The 23,176-nt window shown below is 39.2% G+C and overlaps 1 protein-coding gene across 1 annotated transcript; it reads right to left on the bottom strand.

Annotated features, from left to right (window-relative positions):
- Positions 1 to 6,104: 6,104 nt before the first annotated feature.
- hat1 (histone acetyltransferase 1) lies at positions 6,105 to 21,575 on the bottom strand. Its single transcript, XM_083908249.1, has 11 exons — positions 21,487 to 21,575; positions 19,337 to 19,408; positions 19,173 to 19,248; positions 17,863 to 17,983; positions 11,874 to 12,050; positions 11,643 to 11,764; positions 10,942 to 11,046; positions 10,478 to 10,584; positions 9,732 to 9,883; positions 9,154 to 9,270; positions 6,105 to 6,721 (listed from the first exon to the last, which is right to left on the bottom strand). The coding sequence occupies exons 1-11, from the start codon at positions 21,491 to 21,493 to the stop codon at positions 6,551 to 6,553; spliced, it is 1,227 nt and encodes a 408-aa protein (XP_083764375.1). The 5' UTR covers positions 21,494 to 21,575; the 3' UTR covers positions 6,105 to 6,550.
- Between the last annotated feature and the right edge of the window lie 1,601 nt (positions 21,576 to 23,176).

The following is a 23,176-nucleotide window of genomic DNA, read 5'->3' as shown; positions in this document are numbered from 1 at the left end:
CGACTCGATCGCAGCTCCGATCTCTAACCTGACAAGATTAAACAGAGGCTTCCTGTCTCCTCAGCCATGATATCATCTCAGTCTGACATCTCGCTCCCCTCCCCGTACGCCTACTGTCCCGGCCTCAGATAGCACCGATTACAGCCTAATGGGATGGTTTTAATAAGAAAACTCCATTTAGAAAAGCAAAATGTTCATCCAACTCCACACAGCATGCCTCATTTAGGAGATTAATACGCAGACGGGGCCTTGCAGTACAAGAAAAGTCAGTCTTAAGAAAACCCAGCTCTCTCAAGGAGGTCATTCATGTGCAGATCAACATGTGCACTAAAGCCCACTGCTGATGTTTTCTGTTGATTTCTTTTGCAGAAATAACGACACAATCAAACCCTTCACGCTGTGCAGAACATTGACAAATGAATGTTTCCCATTCTTCCACCCAGTAATTACTCACAGCTCATTTTTATTAAAGTACAAATTGAAAATTAGTCCTCCGCGGATTTTTCGACAAATTCCGAGCGGTTGTTATGTCATATTTTAGTGCAGCACACGGAGTCAATGAAAACCAAATGCCACAGCAGGTTTCCCTTCAGTGATGATTATACTGTATGTAGTATGATTACCCAGAAGGCATTGGGTCATTTGCATTTGTTCAAATTAATTAAAAAGACACAAGAAAAGAGAAAAAAGAAGGTTGTATTACATTTCAGTTCTTTCAATAAGCTACATAATCTTTATCAGGTCGCCATAAAGGGGATAAGTATTTCTATAATATTCGTAAAATGATGCATAGTGACAAAACTACTAATGTGTCCTCATGCACTGGTTCACTGACTGTCACTCATGTGCTTTATAGACACCAACTGATCTATTTTGGTGTCGTCTGAATAGAGATCTGACTTAATGCACGCTTCATTTGAAGTGCACATTGATCCCAAATCATTTAGCAGACGGATGCAATCACAACCACAGGCTCTGGTTGTTCACAGATGGAAATCAATGGCCATAAATGTAAGAAAAGGAAATCTGGCACTTGGCACTTTCATGGACATCTGCCATTTGTTTTAAATCTGACTGAACAGTTGTGGCAGTTTATTGAATGCGATTAAAGATTTCCTGTGTGACAACTTGTTCTGTCAGAAGTAAGAAACTCTGCGGTTGCTGCTGCTGCTATTTTTTTTTATTTTTGCTGACACTGAAGGTGATTTAGCGAAACAAATACAATTTAAGTCTGCACTTCGTGACAAATCATGCCGTGATTAAGAGAGACAGGAACCAGCAGAGTGGACTCCAGGGACGTCTACTGCGAAACTATCAACACCAACCACTTTCATCACATCCTTCACTTGAGCAAATTACCATATCAGGAGCATGATCTGAGCGCAGTCCGAGAAACCACAATCTCTGCTTTCTGACGCACAATTAAAAGATGTCAAACTTGGTTTCTTTTACACTGTTTTGGTCCGGGCTGTCAGCGCATCACACTTTATCTTAAAGAGGACTCGTTTAGCAGAGAAAAGAAACAGGCCAGGTTCACTGACAGTGAAGAGGGGGCTCAGGGTGCCTGCGGGTATGCGACGGTAACCAAGACGCCAAAAAGAAACGGGAGCACAATAAGAAGAGCTGTGATGGTGGGAGGGTGTGGTGTGCAAAAAGGGTGGGGGTGACTCCAACTTTCATGCCCACCTCTCTCCTGGGAACCTGGGGGCTAAGACGCTGGAGCTCCTCCACACAGGTATCATGTTCAGCAGGTCCCTCAGTACAGCTGGGCTCCAGTCCAAAAACGCCCCGACTGTCTGCCTCTGTGGAGAGAGAAGTGGAGGCGCCATAAGGTAACAGTAGCAGAAATGCCAACAGGTGAAACCAAATATTCAAGTCAAGCTTGATACTGTTGTTACCATTTCGCAGAATTTCACAGAATAATGGCCTGGAGCCATTCTATCTGCTTTAATGCAGGTGAAATTATTGGCATGATTAAGCATGCTAAAACATGACAGGGGGGAAAATGGGGAGGGAAAAAAAATGCAGGCACTAATGGATGTTCATTCAATTTTGTTCCTTCTTGTGAAATATGAAATGTGAGAAAGTGGAGACTGAAACCCATGAGAGTTTCAGACATAAATCAACCTCCTACTTCTCTACTCTGACACAACATAATGGATAGACTGTGTCCCACTTACAAAAGCACAGCGACGCAGGGCCAAACTGCTGGATCCACAGGAATAGCCTGGAAGAAAGTGACCTGCCTTCTTTAGATGTCGATTCACTGCACCTGAATGGCTGATGAACTGCAGAAGGGGGTAAAAGGTGAAATGCTAAATCACAGACTTCTTTCCCTGGATGTGGCTTTGTTGTTAAAACTGCAAAGCCACATTTTGAACTGCTCAACGAGCTTGAAGAGACGCATTCTCACAGAGAAGCGTTCGCAATCACGATTGCATGACGCAACCGCTTTGTAACCTGCGACAACTTCAGCGCTGATTGACAGGTGAATGATGACAAAAAGACTGAACCGCTGATGATTGTTTACCAAAACCATTATCCTCAAAAGCTACTGAAATCAAGCTCTTCAAAGTCGTCAAAACAGTATTAAGAGCAGTGGAGCCTATAATCTAGCATCATAAACACTTGTGATGCACACTGTATCAAACGTGCTGTGCGGAATAATGATTATTTATGTAAACGGCTAAATTATTCTCTTAAATAAAGTGTTATTTGTTTGGTTCGATGAAAAGACTGTTATCTGGTAACTCTTACATAACAGTAAACAACATGGTAAGAGTGTGAGAATAGGGAGGTAAATAAGATCTTTTTTCTCTAATTATAATAGTGTGTTGAGATAATATATAAACGTTCAATACCTTCAACATAATATCCAGGTAATAGCTTGGTATTCCTGGAAGAGGAATTCCTCTTCAACCGCCAGCACCTGCAAATCTTACTAAACAAAATTAAGACTTGTTTTCATACAAAATTCATACAAAAACCATATCAACTTCCTGGAGTCTGCACTGGAGACGCTGACATTTACCTTTAAATAAAACAATGTCCTCAGTGCTCGGAGTGTTTCAAGGCAGGTGCAATAGGACATGAGGGTTCAGGAAAGACTGTGTGAACAGTGGGGAGGGAGATAATTAGGCTTCTGTAAACTGAAACTGTGTGGTCTGAAGGAGCAAAAAGGGCTTTCACAACCTTCTGACAACTGCACCAAGGCCTGCAAATCATCCAAAACAATCCACGTCCATACTAGTTTACACTCTCCTGGTCCACCAGATATGTGAAAATCGGTGTAGCTGCAGCAGCATGATGCATTAAAAACGCTATTAAACAACAGTCACCTACTGCTACTGGACTAAATGAGACGGCACATAAAACAGCAAACCTGCGAAACAATAATGACACTACCCACTCGCAGGTCGGTCAGCTGAGCCTGTGCAGTGCAATGAAATGTGCACTCGTAGTGGAAAAAGCAGAGGAAACTACAGTGAGATGAGGCCCCTTGTGGCCATGAGTGGATTCAATCAATCTGAATTAGAGATGTGAAGGGTTCCAAGGTTTGGTCTTGTTTGAGTGGAGAGGGGAAAAAAAAATTGAAAATTAACTCGACAGCCCTCATTTAGTAGCAATGTGCTAAAGTATTATAAAGTACAATGGGTAGTCATTACAGCGATATGCACAAGCAGGGGCAATGCAGTGGCACAAAGGTGATAAATTGAAATCCATAATAGTCATTAGTGTAACACTCAACATCAGCGGCAATCAGAAGTTGCGTTGGCTGCAAGAGGCTGCCTGGACAGAATTACTTCCCTACAATGACTAAAATACACTGGGAAATGCATTAATCAGGTCAGTCGGAGCAGCTAGAAAACATTTCAAATGAAACATGAACGGCTGTACTGTGGCGTGCATCGTTTACATTCAGTCTCACATGCATTAAAGGGGATATTTGAGTGGTGACTTGTTCAATCAAATCGATCAATCGGTTTGACAGTAGCAACCTGGGAGGATAAGACCAAAAATGCACTTCACTTATGTTAAATAAGTCAAATTTACTGATCTGCTTGTGGATCCATTTACCTGGTATTAAAGAATAATTGTGCAACGTTACCAGAAAGTGGTGTCAGTAAAAACGCAGAGGTGAAACAATTAATAGATTATTAATCAATTACTAAATCAATCTTCAACTATTTTGATAATCAATTTGAAGCCTTTTTCATGATTAAAACAAGATTTCTGATTGTTTTAGCTTCTTAAATGTGAATATTTTCTTTGTTTCTTTGCTCCACATAACAAAGAAATCATTAAAACTGAATCATTTTGGTTTGTGGACAAAAACAATACATTAGAGAAAAAGTTTGACAAACACTGATCAACATTTTTTAACATTTTCTGACATTTTATAGACCAAACGATTCATCGAGAAAATAATTGACAGAATAATGGATTACGAAAATAATGGTTAGTTGCAGCTCTATAAAAATGTGTAAAATCAGTGTGGGAACACTCCTCATACACTCACACTGATATTCCATTACAGTGTTAATGACACACGTTCCACTAACACTGTAAATGGCAAAGGTGCAACTTTTTTGAGCTACATTTAGCTCAAAAAAGTTAACACAACATTTTTGTTTTGTTGTCAAGATCAACAGTATCATCCTGGGGAAAAAAGTCCGCTTAAGCACAAGTTCTTATTTACATAATATGACTAAGGTAAGGATTGCAGGAGCAGGTGTAATTAAAGCAGAATGGTCAGGTAAACTTGTTTGCAGGGTATGCAATGCATGCAAAAGTTTTTGTAAATTAAGAGTATTTTCACAAACATAAATTCTGTTTCCTTTTTTTAATGAATTTACAAAATGCAGTGACTGAAGAGAAAACAAATCCAACGCAAATCAATATTTGGTGCGACCACCCTTTGCCTTCAAAATAGCATCACTTCTTCTCAGTACACTTGCACATGGTTTTTGAAGGAACTCCGCAGAAAGTTGTTCCAAAGTCCTCGGAGAACTAATCTTATGTGGATGTCGGCCATCTTAAGTTCTTCCTCATCTTCATGTAATCGCAGACACACTCGCTGACGTTGAGACCAGGGCTCTGTGCGGCACATGACTTCCAGGACTCATTATTTTTGTTTATGTTGGAGACAGTTGTGAAGATAGTTCTTAATGACAAAGGCTGTATGTTTAAGGTTGTTGTCCTTCACCGTTTCCTGCAGATGGTCAATATTGTACCACTCTCCAGTCCTTCGGCGAACAAACTGCCTTCTGATACAGCCAAACATTTCAAATTTTGACTCATCATTCCAGAGCACTTGCTGCCATTTTTTCTGCACCCCACTTATGTTTTGGTGCATATTTCAGTTACTTGGACTTGTTTCCATGTCAGATGATTGGTTTTTTGGCTGCAATACTTCCATGAAGACCACTTCAGGCCAGACTCCTCTGGAAAATAGATGGGTGTACCTGGGTCCCACAGGTTTCTGCCAATTCTGATGGCACTGCTGGAAATCTTCAGATTGCAAAAGGAAGTAAGCACATGCCACACCGAGTTTCCTTGGCCAACCACCGTGTCTCGAATTGGAAAAAAAACCTAAAAACCTCTGGTTCTGTAAAGAGGCCAACAGCACAAACGATCCAAAACACTCAAAGGCCTCAAAATTCCTGGTGTATTTAGTATTTCCGCTGATATACATGAGGTTTGTTTGTTTTTCAGTTTGGACCAACGATGAAGCGACAGTATCATCAGGTCCTCAAAGTCATGGAGGAACCCAGTCTCAAAATGTTAAGAAATTTGGAATGGATATTCTTGGTTCCCAGAGGACAAACTCTAAAAAACAACAATATTTATATTCTGTTTATGGCAGTTTCATGTGTGTTCTAGTAAAACTACATGCTAATATGTATGAAAGTCTCCCTCAAATCTCTAGAACAGTATTGTTATAGAATATTCTGTCTCATTAAATACACAGAATCCACGTTCTAAAAATGCCAAAAATAAATGACACCATAAATGACAAAAAACAAGATCTGCCATTTTATTTTCCTCTATTCAATAAGACTTGCCATTTGAGGAATATACAAAAACCAGTTTTTTTTTTTCAATTTTCAATATGAAGTGCTTCAGACACATCGGGAACTGTTATCACAAAAGTGTTTTGTTTTGTCTGTGATCCTTAAAAAATGTCTGTGATGGAGAAGAAGCGAGGTGTCTCTGCGTGACGGTGGACCTTCTTTCACCTGTGAAATACTACATATCATTAAACGTCACAAAACGTGATTAAACGCGCGAGACAGGTGACAGGAAGTCGTCTCACGTGCACCGCTCTCCTCCACAACTGTATCAACCTCAGCTGGGAAACGGGCCTTTTTCCACTGGGGACCTATCACTGCTACACCAGTTTCTATACATTTGTAATACTCCTGAATTAACTCAGTGGTTTCCTCAGAGTTTCCTCTCAGTCACAGCTAAAGTCTGTGATGATGTGGGCTTTGTACAGACAGGACACACCACCTGAATTTGATGAGGGTGGACTCCAGGCCAGCAGCGTCTAAGCGTGTGTCGCAAGCCTCTCAATGATTCTCCTGTAGTCTTCCACAACATCCTGATAACTCTTCTCCAGCTCCTCGTGCTGCGTCTTAGTGTCCATCTGACCCATGTGGGACACCATCTCCTCCGGCCGCAGGCACTTTCTCATTTTTGTCAGCTCCCTCTGATTCTTCTGCACAACACAAACACATAAAAATACTCATGTTGTAAAAAAAAATGTTTGCTTATTTCCTACAGCAGCATATAAATACAATTTACAGGTTTGCCTCATCACCAGATCTGCTTTCAGGACCCATCCCTGTGCTTTGCAGGAGGGACATGCCTCAATCTGCGAAGGCTTTAACATCGATATACTTTAATTTATTTCGTTATCTCGGGCAAATTTCCTACTTGCTTGATTCCTCATTCTTACAAAAGCAGTCATAATATTAGGTCTTTTCATTCACAGTTTGAAAGGCCCTCTGTCAGAAGAGCAGAGACATGCAAATAAAGCCTCTCCAAATGTAGTCCCTGCTCCTGGAAGATCCTCAGTCCAAATTCAAACTCAAAACATTTTAAAGATTTTAAATGTAAAATAAAGGAAGTCGTCACTGTGAGCTGAAGTTGCTTTAACTGACAAATGTATTCCTAATTACTGCCGTCTTGTACTTTGTCTATATTAGTTGTACTTTTTTTTTCCTTTTTTAGCACAGAACTGCCAAGCGTTTTACAGCATTTTGACTGATTTTCCAAGACCCACAAAACAATGTGTTCTAACAAACACCACAAGAAGGAGTAGACTCTTCTTTCATCAGACGTCATTGGCAGTTAATGGTTGTATTTGTAACTCATTGGCAGCCAATGATTAATAAAAGTTTTTCTGATATTTGTTCATGTTGTCAAATTGTACTCTGTATGATGCTGCTATGATGTCCTCTCTAGGTCTCACTTGAGAGAATTTAATCTCAATATGACTTTACAGTGATATAAATTAGCTGCAAATGAACCCTTGTGGTTTGTTCTGAAAGTTTTACACTCACTATCAATCCTGATGATAAATACACACCCTTCATTATCAAGTATTTTAACTATTAACAATAATGTGGAGAGAAATTTAAGCTTTATTTATATTGATGTACCACCACTTGAGGAATATCTAAAAGCTTTATTAAGTTGTAAGTTTACCTTTAGATTTTACAAGAGAGATGAACACATCCCTCCTAAAGTAAGCCTAGCAGATAACCGGGTATATGCAGGAATCCTGAAGTTAATTTGAATACCTTTTTAAGACTTATCGCCACTTCAAGCTGTAATCGGCAACACATATTTAACTTACAAAACAGTTTAAGTTTGCACTCAACGTACATTTTCCAATGTCTGACGATTTTGGAGTTTATTTCGTGTGATTTTGGATATTATTTCACGCCAGCACAAGCTGATCTTGCAGCGCATCGTTTTTAACGAAAGCGGGGAGGAGAATAAATACATTCATACATACTTTTTCTCAAACTCTATGGACAAAGTTTACCACCTCATGAAATCGTGATTAAGACTTTAATACTTTTTAAGGGCCTTAAATTTCCCAAAATTAATTTATCAACTTTTAATGCTTTTTAAGACCCCGCGGACACGCAGAGATCAGTTCTGGACACAGATGAACAAGCTCTCATTTTGCTGCTCGTATGCATATGAATGCAAACATGGTCAGTGGGGAACAAGCAGAAATGTATAATCTCACAGTGCAACAGTCTCTGCTGCTCAACTAACTGCACACCACATCTCCTCGGGGAAGAGAAAATGGTCCGCATCTGGTCACCAGATATTTTCTTGCCACCCGCCAAAGAAATTCCTGCTTCCCTCCTTCCTCCTCCTCATCACACAGGTCTTTTCCATGTCAGATACCGAGTTGCTTTTTTTTTAGTGGTTTCCCCGTCTGACAGCACAGTCTCTAATGGCTGATATGTGAAGTCTTAGTGAGCAGCTCAAATATGAAACGTCATAAGCAAACAGGATCGCAGGGGTGCTGCAGCACAGAGATCGAGGCAGTGTTTCTTATTGTCAAGTCTGGTGAAAGAGAATCAAGAGAAGCTCCTGGTTCTTTGATCAGCAGACTTAAATCTGTCACACTGAATGACAACTTTCCCAGAAATACACGAGAGAATAATAAATAGGCAATTTGATAAAATTGCAGTTTTTCTGATGACGTTCAAAGCGTGCCGCAATAATAAAACTACACAAGTCTGAATCGAAGAAGCTTATTGACAAAGTACTTTACACACACTTTCATGCAAATCCAGACTTAGGTCTGAAAAGAAGGAGAAAACGCTCTGGTAGCAGCAGGTGTGCCTCACTGTGACTGTAACAGTATGGCACTAATAATCTATCAATTTTCACAAGATCATTTTTTGATCTTTTAAAAGGGTAACATAATAAACAAGTGTCTGCTGCACATGGGACACTTTGCTTCCCACACTGAAAAGCTGTAATGTTATGCTCACAAGAAGGAAGAAGGCTGCACCACTGCATTCTTGTTTGACAGTTTGACAGATCTGTCACCGAGACTGCATCACTGCACATCATCATACATGGTACACTGCTTTGCAGGTTTACAGACTAAAACCTCACCCTGTATGGACCAAATAGCCTCTTCTTCACCTCCAGACGGTATTCCTTTGCTTTTTCTTCATCGCTCATGTCTGTGGCTCTAAGACGCAGAATTTCGTACACTCGCCTCGCATGTTTCTGTAGAAGGAAAAAGGAAGAAGAAAAGAGAAAAAAATCAAAACCCTTTTTCCATATAATTATTTTTAATGTACATCATTATGCCTCAACAGGAACCTAACTCATTTCACAGCACAATGGCTACAGGAAATTGTAAGCTATTTAGAGTGAATGATAAATCAGGCTTCTAACATATCTGTACAAACAGCAATGTTTTCTCATGGTAAGTCACAACTTTGTCCTTTCAAAGATTTACTGCTTAAAGTAGCTAAAGGAACTGGTATAGAACAAAATTTGCATGCAAAGCAGCAAACTGCAATCCATCGGAGAAAGTTTTCTTCTTTTTCTTTTCCAAACAAGAACAGGTGGGGAAACAGGCAACTACTAAATAAGCAACTGGAAGTAAAGTATTTCTGACATTTTTAGTCGCCATGTATGGTTAATTGAAAGAAATAGACATTAGTTGCATCCTCGTGTGTCACCTTGTTGATTTTCAGCTTGTCTTGTGCCTCTTTGAACATGTCAGCTGAGAAGCCAACGCACAGCTTGTCCACAGCGAAGGATGGAAGGCCTTGACAAAGCTTGACCAGCACATAGTCTCTCAGCTTCACATAATTCTCAGAAGGGTCTTCAGCTAAAAAATAAAACAAAAAACAACCGCATATCATTTAAATACGTTAGCAATGTGTCAATCTTATAGTTTTCAATTCATTTGAAATAGACACATGGAGCCCATTCACTACCAAATTTAGGTTCAAAATACTTGAACCATCTTCAAAGGGCTTCTAAGGATTAAGACTTGGTTTTAGGGTTGGGTTTAGGCATTTAGTTTGAGTGAGGGGCTAGGGAATGCATTATGTCAACGAGTGTCCTTACAAATGCAACAACAAAGAAGAGTGTGTTTTTAGGGAGCAGGCTATAAACTATGACTATAAAAACAGACATTCGAATGTTTTTCTAAAAATGTTCAAAACTTTGCTTTGAACTGAGGTAAAGAAATTAACTTTCTATCAATTTAGGCGGTTAATTTTTAAGTTGTTTTTTAAGGATTCCTGTGTGACAGAGAAAGAGCTGAGATGCCTCGTTAGTATTCATCCACTGTCTTTATAGAAATCATTTGATGCAGCTAGCTTCAACAGAGCGTCAGAATATTGCAGTTTACATGTTAGCCCTTCAAAATTAACTAAACTACAGAGGAAAATCATTAAAACTATTTGTGGGCGCTCACCTGTGATGTCTTGCACTTTGGGAAGGCTGCAATAAAATCTGTGCACTGCCTCCAGGAGCTGGGCTCCATGACCCTCTCCTTGGAACGTAGGCAGGACCAGCATTTGGCTTTTTAGTTAAAAGGGCAGAGAGAGATGTAAACATAAGGCCAATGAGGAAAAAGGTTAGTTTAAAAACTACAGACTGAGCAGAAACAGAAAGTCTTTGACTGAAAGCAGGAATTAATAGATTGTTACCGTGACCCATTAATGCATCAAATCAAATCACATCACATCAAAAGCTTATCTATAAAGTTGTTTACAGATATAAATCATCCTGGTTTGGTAATGAAACTAAATCTGGCTGAATGGTTGGGTATATAAGCCAGTAATTTGGGCTCTTTGGGGAGAGGATAAAGAAATGTATAATTTTCCACTCCCTTTTCAGACAAAAGAATGGGAAGGCACGTGCTGCCCCAGCAATTACCTTACACGTGGTCGGGTTTTGTCTGGGTACACGTAGTAATTATAAACTGTCATGTAGCCAACAGTTGCGTAGAGAGTCTCCCCATCTTTATTGTACTTTTCGAATCTGCGGATAAAACACAAAGGCAAATAGGTCAATTACAGGCACACTCCCATCCAGTGACCATTTGAGCCTCTCTATTCTCGTGCCCACCCTTCACCCCCACATCGTCAGCATGTTAGAGTAGCCAAGGCCCAATTGGTACACCTGCTACAACCTGAATACATTATGCACTTAATTGGAGTACTGCAACTTAGAGGAAGAGAAGGAGCTGGAGGAGGGACTGAGCTCCTCAAAATCACTTCAGTCTATTTTCCCCATTGTCAGTATTAATAGGTGCCAGGGTAAAGAAAACACTGGCAGAGGCTCTTTTTACTGTTAAGATATTGTCCAGTGTTTCAAAAGACAACAGTATTCAATTCAGCTCTTGCCCCTGAAAAATCTGAAAAGGGCTTTCGGCACAAAGGAAGCTCTTGCCTGATCAACAATTCTCCTACAGGGGGAAATATAATCAAACTGGCCTGGTAATTGGTCACAAGCGCCTCAAAGGGGGGCTTTGTTTTTCAATGACACAATAAAGCTTCGGCATAGGGGTGGGTGCACGAAGGGAGGTGGTTGAAGGAAGGTGGGGGGGGTTGATGTCAATTAAGGAGGGCACTCACACAAGAAAGAAGTCCCAATGATCGTCGTCTGTGTCGATGAAACTCGCTGTCTCTATGAACCACATGAGGAAGGTCTGCAGGCGCTCGTGGTACTCTTGGAATCCCGGGCAGTTGATGTCAGCCTGGGACAAAAACAACAAAAATAAATGTTTGACATGGTTTGGAACAGAATCTCATCTCTACCATCTGATTAACTACAAAATTTAAAAAAATACTACAATCCAAACATACCTTGTGGATCTGGTACGTGAGTTCCTCGGCCTCCTCGGTGTGGACTGTGTAGGTGTGAAGCAGTGTGCCAAAGGGTTTGAAATTAGCCTCTTTCTCCAGCAGGGAGATGAAGTCGTCCGTGTTGCAGGTGAACCCAGCGGGAACAATTTCCCGGATCTTCCCTTCGACATCATCAGGCTGGATAACAAAATGTGAATTGATTTAGTAAACGCGACAAAAATTTCAGACGGATAAAAGCACAAGATACAGTAGAAAGACAGTCCAAGAAAATGGAAGTGGAAGAATATACGTGTTGTGCCGATGAAAAGAAAACCATTAGGCAATTAAAACTGTCAGCTGAGCAGAGACCAAAGCTGTGCTCCCCCTCCCCTTCCTGGGAAAAGACCACTTAAATCAGTACATTTACTGCTTATGTTAAACCATGAATATGTGATGAAGTTGCCACAACAAAAGCATTTCTGCTTCTCACTGGGAAATAAAATCTTATGAATTGATCTCAACTTAACAAACCTTTGGGCATCCATAAAAGAGGCCTCTCCTCTAATCCTGCCAAGTGAACCCAATCAAATGAATTTGCCCCTGCATTTTCAAAGAGCCCCAGACAAAGGGACCCTACCCTTAGACTTTTTACTCAGTGCAACGTGTGGTTAGTTCAGCTGTAATGTTTGCATTGTATCCATTTCCACAAGGATTGACATGAGAACACTTTGCTGAGCAGCCCATTCACACCATTTACATGTGTGATGGGCATTATTTCGGCACAGAGACCCTTGCTGCTCTGCATTGAAAACTGGGAAATGAAGAAGGTCTGAGCAAAATGCACTACAAAAGGCTAATACAACATACTGCTAATTCCCCCTTTCAGACATCAGCTAATATCTAACTGGAAGTAATGCACCTGCAGCTGAATGCCTCTTAACCATTGTAATTGTTCAGCCACATTTCTAAGGAACAAGGAGCATACTTAAAAGGCCAAGGACAAACAAGTCCCTTTGTCCTTGGCACTCTCCTGCATACTAGACACTGAATTGCACAGCCTCCCATAATAGATGCCTTAGATTGGCATGAATATGACTTAACAATCTGCCTTTAGAACATTTTGTTAATGTCTTTGATTTTTAACAATAAGAACAAAGGGACAACAAACTATCTAATTTGTTTTGTTGTATAATTTAATCAGTTTGATCGTATTCAAATATGACACCACATTCAAAATTCACAGTCATTTTCCTATTCTTACATTTTAAAGAATTGATTTAGATTTTCCACCAAAGATATATTTGATAATTCACAATTTAACCACTACAAGCACACTCAGCAATGTCCAACCCATGCGCTCTAACGCTCTGGCATTATCTCCAGTGTTTTTCAATGGGATGTCCAGTAGCACGTGTTTTTGAGATAATTTGAAAGGAGAGAAGGTGATATTTGATTAGAGACTTGTATCAACATGGCAGCTGCATAAACTCCATGTCTGCCTCCCCTCGTCTCTTGCTCTCTTCTCTCACCAGCTGCACCACACCCCGACCATCCCCATGCACTCAGAGACAAACACTCTTCAGATGCAGCCTGAACTCTGCTGCTCCCTCACTCCCTACCTCTACACCAGCTGCACTCAAACCCTTAACAAGGTGAACACTCGGGGGTCAACGCTGCACACTAAGTAGTGGCACACAGAGACAGTGAGGCACGCCGCCACGTTTCAGTTCAAATATCAGCTTCAATCCATGTTCCCTAAAAGTCTAATGGCTCTGTCTATGTTTTAAAAACAGTAAATTGGTAGCTTTTTTGGAGCGACCAGACCAAGTGATGTGGTGCTCATCACTCTGAACAGAACCATCACTGTTATATGTTTTTCTTTCATGATTTAAGTCCATCCACAGGTTTATTACATCCGTGTGAGGTTTAAGAATGTCCCGATGTCAAGTATTAGATCAGAGCTAGAGAACAAACACACATACAAATGTGTGATTTAGTGGGGACCAAGTCAGTGAACGTCACTATAACTTGAGTTTACAACACAAACGCCTGCTGTTTGCACAGAATACATACACTCAAATATATGGATAGAGATACAGTATATGTATGTGTGTGTATACATGATACAATATGTATCAAACTACCAGATAAACAAGTGACATTTTCACCATTTTGGTCACAGTCTAATGACGCGTGTACACAAACAACAACTACAGCCCTGCCCTCCTAGCTCTACCAGCAGTAACTGCAGCCTCACAGCAGTAGTCTGTTCTTCTTTCTCTCTAACCGCCAGTCAGGACTATTATTTATTTTACAGTATTATTTTATTTATTTATTTTAAATGGTGTACTGCATTATCTACAAAATACAAGTATCAGATCAGGACTCGGTATTGGCAGATACTCAGGGACCAAAACATCTGATTGGGACATGCATTTTGGTCCACAAAAAGGATCATTTTAGAACTTATTCTACACATTTTTTGCATTTACAATTTCAGGAAATATGCAAAGTTGCCAGTGACTATTTTAGAAGGAGAAATCAGTAGGAGTATTTTTGCTTGACTGTTTTTGTCAAAACACTAGCCGTTTATATATAAGCTCTTAAGTATAGCAGCTACAGCTAAAGGTAGAGGGTTGTACGTGCCAAGCAGTGCCACTCTCAAATGAACACGATCATAAGAAGCCATTATCTGACTGATTAATGAAATAATCAGTTGTTATATAAACTAAGTGCAGTTTAAGTAAAACGATTTCACAGACAATCAGACTTATAATTGATTTTTTGAACACCAATTCCATCCAGGAAATGTATATACAAGATATCCAACCATGTCACATTACTCTCCCTGCTGATTGAATCACACAAACCTCTGAAAATCAATGTTTCATATTAGACCCCATGTTCAGACATATTTAAAACCCTACTCTTCCAGCAGGGAGGAGTAGGATTAGTGTTCCCCGACACAAAAGGACCATGGTGAGATGAGATTTAGTATAACAAAAAAGGACATGTCTTACAGGAATAACATCACCACCCAGAGAGGGTTTGAGTTACTTCAGTAAGTGAAGAAACAAAAAACTACCAAAAACGACAAAAGAGCATCTTCAGAAATCCAACTAAAAATAGGCTTAGCTTTTTTGTTGCAGCTACTCTGTGAAGTGTCCTGGTGTTTGCCTGTCATAGTTTAGAGTTTGATTTATTCATCTTCAGATTAATAATTACATATATTGTGCTGATGTGTCATCATTGACTTTCAACGTGTTTGACAAATAATATTAAACCCCAGCAATTTTCACTTTTGCCAGTGTTAGCTTTCAAAAACAAATTATATGTGACACTGGGTTTTGAAAACCAACAGTTACCGAACTACACTCAAAATACATTAAAAACGCTTTTTGTAATCTTCGGATTAACAAAAATGTTAACTACTATACAATACTGAGTCACAGCACAGGTAAGAGGGCTGTTTAGACAAAAAGAGTATTTAAATAAAATATTGTAAATACATCATACAGGCAGTGCAGGGTCCTCGCCTTGAACAAAATATCACCAGGGATTGACTACAGCTATAGCCATGGCCCTCAAAGGATAAGCAGTATAGTTGGATGGATATCATGTAATCTTTGTTCCATTGTACTGTACATGATGGGGTAGACAAAATTAGGAAAATATTAGAAACACCAAATGGGTTTCTAAATCCTGTCTTCCCCTAATAAGATTCAACTTTATTGTCATTGAAAAGTACAGAACTTGTACAGTACAATGATATGAAGTTTGGCATTAAATCCAGTGCTTGCTATTCACAGGTGTATACATAATAATAATCAATAGTCCAGGTAAATGTGGAGGTGCAAATATATACAATATATACACATATTATGTATACACAAGGTGTTATTTACAAATGAAATACACAGTGATTATGTGAATGAACTTTAGTCCAGTCCCTGGGAGCTTGTGAAATTGTGTTATTGTCATGATCCAGACGATTTAATACTAAGACTGACGGCTGTGTGAAAGAAGCTGTTCTTCCGTCGACTGGTTCGGGAGCGGAGGCTCCTGTACCTCCTTACTGAGGGGAGCAGAGAGAACAGTCTGTGGTTTGAGTGGGAGGAGTCTTTTATGATTCTAGGAGCTTTTCTCTGGATGTGCTTCCTGGCTATGCTTGTGATGGAGGGGAGGTGGGCACGAAATGATGTTTTGGGCCCTCCTATCAGCTGCCGTGTAATTGCTATGCCACACTGTGATGCAGCTGTTAGGATGAACTCGGTAGTGCATCTGTAGAAGTTTGTTAGAGCTCTGGTAGAAAGCAGAGCTTTCCTTAATGGCTGGAGAAAGTACAGTCAATAATGTGCTCAGGGCGTCTACAGATGTAAACAAGTTAAATTTAATACTTTTTACGACCTTTTAATACCATCTCTAAATGAAATTTAAGACCAAACTTACAATGGAAATGCATATCAAAAGTGGAACATGTTTACGATATATGATGCAGCTAGCTTCATACGCGCTGCCAGGCACCGACCTCAACCAAGAATACTAAATCTTTTCAAGCCATTTGTGATTAAACTTGCACTCTCCCATGTTGTTCGAGTGGTTAATCAATGCTGCCCGCCATCTGTAGACGCTTTAGCCTAAGTCATCAAAAGCTGCGCAGTAGGCTAGTGACGAGTTGAAGACGAGACCCAGACTCTATCAGCGGCAGTGATTGGGTCTCGTCTTTCACTTGTCACCCAACTGTGTGTACCGTTACAGCCTCTGACCAAGCCCACAGACAACGCAGCGGATATCGGGAAAAAGATATTAGAACGAGCAGAACAGATTGACCGCATATTCGCGGTGACATGACACACAAATATTTAAGACCCCTGCAATCTGAATTTAAGACAATTTAATACTTTTATGGCCTTATTTTTAGGAAAATTGATTTACGACTTTTTAAGACTTTTTAAGGACCCACAGCCACCCTGGTGCTTTCTTTACCAGACTGTATGTGTTGGTGTGTCAGGTTAGGTCATCAGTGATGTGGACTCCCAGAGGCTGGAGACACAGTCCACCTCACTCCTTCTGATGGTAAGTGGAGTGCGCAAGTAGTGTCCATGCCACCTGTAGTCCACAAGAAGCTCCTTGGTCTTCTTGGTGCCCAATCAGCCAGATGGTCCACTGATCAGACTGACCACTATGATGTTGTCTGCCAACGTCACAATGAGGTTCGATTCATGCACAGGGACGCAGTCCTAGGTGAACAGTGAGTTCATCTCTCCACTCATTACCAAAATCTAGTGTGGGGTTGGCGTGTTTCTGCTAATGCAACATGTTTGGTTTAGGCTTGGGATTAAATCAAGGGTTTTTCATGGGATTTTGGTTCACCACAACAAATAGCCTCGTCGTAGGATTTTGAAAATACGTACTTCACCAATAAAATGTCTCAGATGTGGAGCTGCTGCTTGCTTGCTTGTTAAGCACTGTGCTCCTCTCCTGTTGGCAGCAGGTAGTAGTTAGAAACCACGCAGCGGTGAATGAGCAGAGCAGACTCTGTTCAGTCAATAAGCAAGAGCATGACGAGAAAACCAATACTGAACCCATAGTAGAAAATTCAGTTGGATTCAGGTGTGGTGACATTAAACATAAACTTGTGTGGCAATCACAGTCAGCGTTTGACTTGCCGTCTTTTAACTCTCATGGACATGACGGTGCTGTGCTTTAAACACAGTGACATGGTGTTTTAAGCATATTCAACGGTTTCTCCCTTTTTACAATTGGTTTGAAATGATTTATCCTGCTGTACTCTGAGAATGCGTCTTGTATCCCAGTTTGTTTTTCCTCTGTAAGTGGTACATGCAGCACACCCAGCAATATCAGCATCTAACTGCTAACCTTCAATTTGCTCAGCTGTCACTTGTGTAAAATGTTTAGATTTAGCTTCTAGATGTATAAGTCAATTGTTTTCTATTAAAAAAGAGGTGACAGCCAATGAACTTCAAGAATAAAGAAATGCATGTCCTACCTCCACACAATCAAATTCCTCAGTAACTTTCGAGGAGTATTTCACTTTGAAGAGGGTGCTCAGGTTTCCAGCAGTGTAGAAGAGCTGAATCTGAAGACCTTTGTATCCAAAAGCAACCTCACTGTAGACAAAGTGATTGTGAAAGTGAAATTAATACAACTCTTTAAAGTACACTTATTTTGACTATAACAACAATAACAATGCAGCAATAAAACAACTGCTTTATGTAACTGAATAAAGGGACAAAACAACAAATGATTATGATTGTTCTTAGTAAATAAAATGTATCAGAAATCTTGAGTATTAGATTGATGTTTACTGCAGGACTGGCCATTTCACTGCATTGCATAGTTTCATTCAACACCACATTGGTGGCATTTTGTAGCACAGTAGATTTCATCATTATGCAATGTGTGATTGAGCTTTACTAGCAATTGCACTTGCTGAAATAATTAATGCCCCAATTACCAAGTTCCCTTTGAGCTGATTGCAGCAAGAGCAAAAATATCCAATCCTAGTTTTGACTAATTTGGAAATGCAATTTGGAGCATAACGACATGCTGCTGTAAGCCTAAACACAGACACAGGTGTCACTGCCAACAATTTCATCTTGTACAGGATCGATAGTAACGCCTCTCTTGTGCAGCACATTAAGACAATAAAGTGACCTCTGTAGCCCTTTAAAACAAAAATAAAATGCACATGTTGACTGACACACAACAAACTTCACTTGTTTTCTATGAGCAAAAATTTTGAGAAATGATAACAACATTCTGATAGTAAATTAGTTGTAAGACTTTGAATTTGTAAAGTGATGTTTATAACTAATCGTAAAGTCTGTAATAATGAACAGGGATGAGACGATATCACTTTTTTTTGCCCCATACCGATATCACAAACTATCTACCGATACCAATAGTAGTCCTATAGTCACTTTAGATCATTTATGAACTGTGAAGCTGTTAACACATTTGTTCCAAGTCAAACCACAATTAATCAGTTTCAATTATTTGTTATATGGTGCAAAAAAAACACAAAATATTCACATGTAAGAAGATGGAAAATCAGAGAACTTGTTTTGATTATTAAAAACAACCCTCAAACCAGTTATCAAAATAGTTAATGATTCATATTATCATTTCATATCAACTTGAGGTAACAATGTGCGTGGGCAATAATATTGTCTATCATGAGACTTTGGTGGCCTAATATTGCAATATTACATTTTTGATATCCCACAAGCCTAGTAAATTATATATTTTGTTTAGTTATAACAAGTAATGATAATTACTTCTAAAGAAAATACTCACTCATCCCCATAAATTTGGTGGGTGAACTCGGGGTGGAATGTTGTGCCATCGTCATCAACATCTTCAGGAAAGCGAACTGAGGAAAAAAGATATTGCTCGGTTAATGGATGAATCAGAGATTAATTTCAAAATAGCTAAAAAAAATGTTTTTAAAAAAAACTTACCAAGCTTCAAACACATAGCTTCATTGGTGTCACACTTGTATTCAGCCAGCTTTTTCTCCATGGTATTTACCCCTTAAGAAAATAAACAGATTTATCAGTTGTATATAGTTTTTATTTTAGTGAAACTGATTCTCAAAGAAACTACAGCTGTAGTGTTTACATCCTCATACTTAAGGCAAAGTTAATTGGGGGCAATTCATTCCTTCATTAGACAGACATTACGCCAAAATGAACAGGATCAAGAAATACAGCTTTGTGTATAGACGGTCAAATGAAAGCAGAATCAAACTTGAAGTCAAGCAATTAATGTAAGAAATTATACATACAGTGCACATCCAAACTAATTTAAATAACAATGCAAATTGTTTTGTTAGAGATGATGAAAATGCTCTCATGTTTGACGTTGTCAACAATCTTTACTCTCATCAAGAGCTGCAACTACTGATTTATTGTGTTGTCCTTTTATCAATCTGCTAATGTCTTATTTTTCAATCCAATTTGTTGTTTCTTTTGTGGTGGAAGCATTCTGCAAGTATTGATTCATGTTATCAAACACTTGATTTTGTCTGCAAAACCATCCACATTAAGAGTCTTATTATGCAAATGACAAACTGATTAAACAAGCAGAACTCTTGTTTGTAATTTTTGCTGGACAATATGAATGAATGAATGAATGAATGAATGAACAAATGATTTGTTTATTTCGGGCATGAATTTAAATTCGCGGAAGAAGCAAAAGCTTATCTAGTCCCGCCCCAATATCAAGAAAGGTTGGATCAACAGAGGATTTGCTGACTTATATTTGAAGATCTGATGTTAAACACAATAAGAGTTTTAGAAACTAGAGTACTGTCGATATCTTGCCTGCATATTTTGCCTTTCTAATGGTCTGTTTCATTGTGTATGTTTACTCATTTTAGATATCATACCTGTGATGCACTTTGAGAACGATGTTGCTATGAAAGGTGCTATATTAAGTAAACAATATAGATTATGATTTTACAAACAGAAAAGAAAACCCATGCAGCTGAAGATAACCAAACATATTCAAGGAACCTATAATCCTTTATCCAAATTCAACATTGCATTGGCACCATCTTTAGGGCCTAACTTTATGCCCCACATAGGGCTATGCAAATAATCAAAATGTGTGTTTCAATTACAGTTACAGTTCACAGTAAATCTATTATTACAAATTGGGGGCTTTAGGGGCTTTTAACAAAAGCATTAATAAGACATTATGTGAGTAAGGATATATACAATACAAAATAATGCACTTTTTAATGCAATAAATCATATCACATATCACACTCTTTAAAAACAACTAAAAAACTGCCTTCACAGCAAGAAGACTCTGGTTCATGACCATGAATACGATACTAATGAATTGTATGTGTGTGTACAAATGAGCTGAACTACTTTGACATGTGTACGTGGATGTACTGGGGATGTGAGTGTATGTTTTTTTTTCTCTTTGCCTCTGTAAGCATCTTTGGGGACAACAGATGGAAACGAGCCTCTGGCTATATTCTGTTAACATTCATGAAATGTTCATTCACTGTCCCTCCCAAATAAACTATAAATAAAAATGAACTATTTGCTCTTACTGACTGACAGAGATATGTTAAGGTGCTTTTCGTGAGTGAACGTCAACTCTGAATAACCTCCACTACCTGATGTGAAGATAAGCTGCAAAGGACCACATTTAAAACCGAGAGCCACTATTTATCTGTCGAAATCCAAACCAAACGTGCTCTTCATTGAAGAGAACCAGCCGTTTCTGTAAAGGTAGCATCAGCTATTTGAACAGCCGGTTAACATCATACCCATACCATTTAGGGGAAAGCCTCAACAATACAAATATCTCCTTACGTACGTCCATTCATTGAAACACTCGAGCGTTACGTCCACACACACAAACACACAACATGCCATAACAGCCTGATAGCATGCTAATGTTTGCAGACAGGCCCCCACTGCTCTCTGTGCAATGTGACGTTAGCTAGCTTAGCTCGCTACGTTTTGTACAGAGAACCATCCTATTCGCGACCGGCCAGTCGGCTTCAAGTTGGACAAACCCACATTTATCAGCGAAGATTCAGTGAATGGAAGACAGGACAACTGAGATACGGACGAATTTAACTACTTACCCGCCATTTCTGCACTCAGTGTACCACGGAACTGAGTTGTCCCAAAAGACCCGCGGAATCAGAACAACTTCCGGGTCCTTGTGTTTCCGCGGAAACAGGAAGTAGTTTTTTGTTGTTGTTGTTTTTAGGTCTCATGAACGTGTGATTAAAAAATATCCATCCAGCCATTTTCTACTGTATGTATATAATACGAACTTGATGATAAAGCTTAATAATAAAAATTGGACACATTAATAATAGCAGATAAAACATTTATATTTTCATATCAATATCAAATAGTAACAAACCATAAACTAATATATTAAACTAAAAGTAAAATATGAATAATTTAATTACAAATTTTCTTACTACACACCCATAGCTCAACAATGAAGAAAATGAAAAAAACTTAAATACACAGGATGTTGAGAAGGAAAGTCAAAATACACATTTGCACATACAAATAATTATATTTAGAGGTGAAACAGACAGTTGACAAGTGTGATTATTCTGTCAGTCATTTCCGTTTTTGCATTTATTTGACAGTACTACATGCATGGGATGTGTATGTGTAAGTTTCATAGATGGAGTACAAAGGTATCTTAAAAACAATACATACATAAACATCGCCCTGAATGGTGGCAATTCTGTGCTATCATCCGAGGAGCACCAATGTAAGCCTGACCTAGTCGTGTTTAAGCCACTGTAATTTTAGCTCTACTATGTCATCACTAGATTATGCCTTTCTGTAACAACACCATGCCTTTACAGTACTTTTGTAACAAATAGTGTCTGTGTGGGGTCAATCCATGATGCTTGATCTCTGAACCTCAAACTACAGCTGTTAAGATTTTTTTCTCTAATGCAGGGAATGAGAATATATAAAGCTTGTCGTGGTAAATAGTTCTTTTGTGTCTCTGAGTTGGCATAAATATGTTTAATGCAGGTAAGCTGCAGGAGCACTACCTTTGATAAATGGTTGGTGGTTAGTGGTTACCACAAAAAAAGTATTGCTGAATATGTTACTACTCGGTACTGTGGATAGTGGTGGTGCTTTAGTAGATTTTACAGTATTTGTTACTACTCATATTACTGTGTGTTTTACTATGTGTTGCATGTCTAATATGAGTGTATGTTACTGTACATGTTGTATATCTTGCTATTTGTTACTAAATACCTTACTTTATGCTATATCACTGTGTACGAGACTATGCATTTTGCAGCATTTTACTGTCAGTTGATATGCTATCATGCATGTAACTGTATGTTGCTTACATGTTACACGTACTGTTTGTTGTTGTAGTTATAGTTATTATGCTGCTGTTTATGTTACATCTTACATGGTGTTTTACATCAGGGTCTCAAACTTGAGAAATTGCACAAAATTTCGAGGTCAGATTGAGGATTGATCAAAGCCGCTGCGACTGAACGCACCTCCACAGGGGAACAACCTGACCGAATGTGTCTAACATTCTAACATGTTTGTTTTTTTTCATTGTGGGAGGAAACCAGAGAGCCCAGGGGAAACCCACACAGACACGGGGAGAACATGCAAACTCCACACAGGAAGGTCCCAGACCAGGAATCGAATCTTCTTGCTGTGAGGCAACAGTGCTATCCACTACTAACGACTGTTCCAACGTGCCACCAATAACAGTACAGTAACAATAACAGACAACAATTCACATAAAAAAACACAGTGATGAAATGT

This window comes from Microchirus variegatus, assembly GCF_963457635.1.
Source record: "Microchirus variegatus genome assembly, chromosome: 22".
Classification (NCBI taxonomy): domain Eukaryota; kingdom Metazoa; phylum Chordata; class Actinopteri; order Pleuronectiformes; family Soleidae; genus Microchirus; species Microchirus variegatus.
The sequence above is the reverse complement of the archived record's forward strand: the minus strand, read 5'-3'. Positions and strand labels throughout refer to the sequence as shown.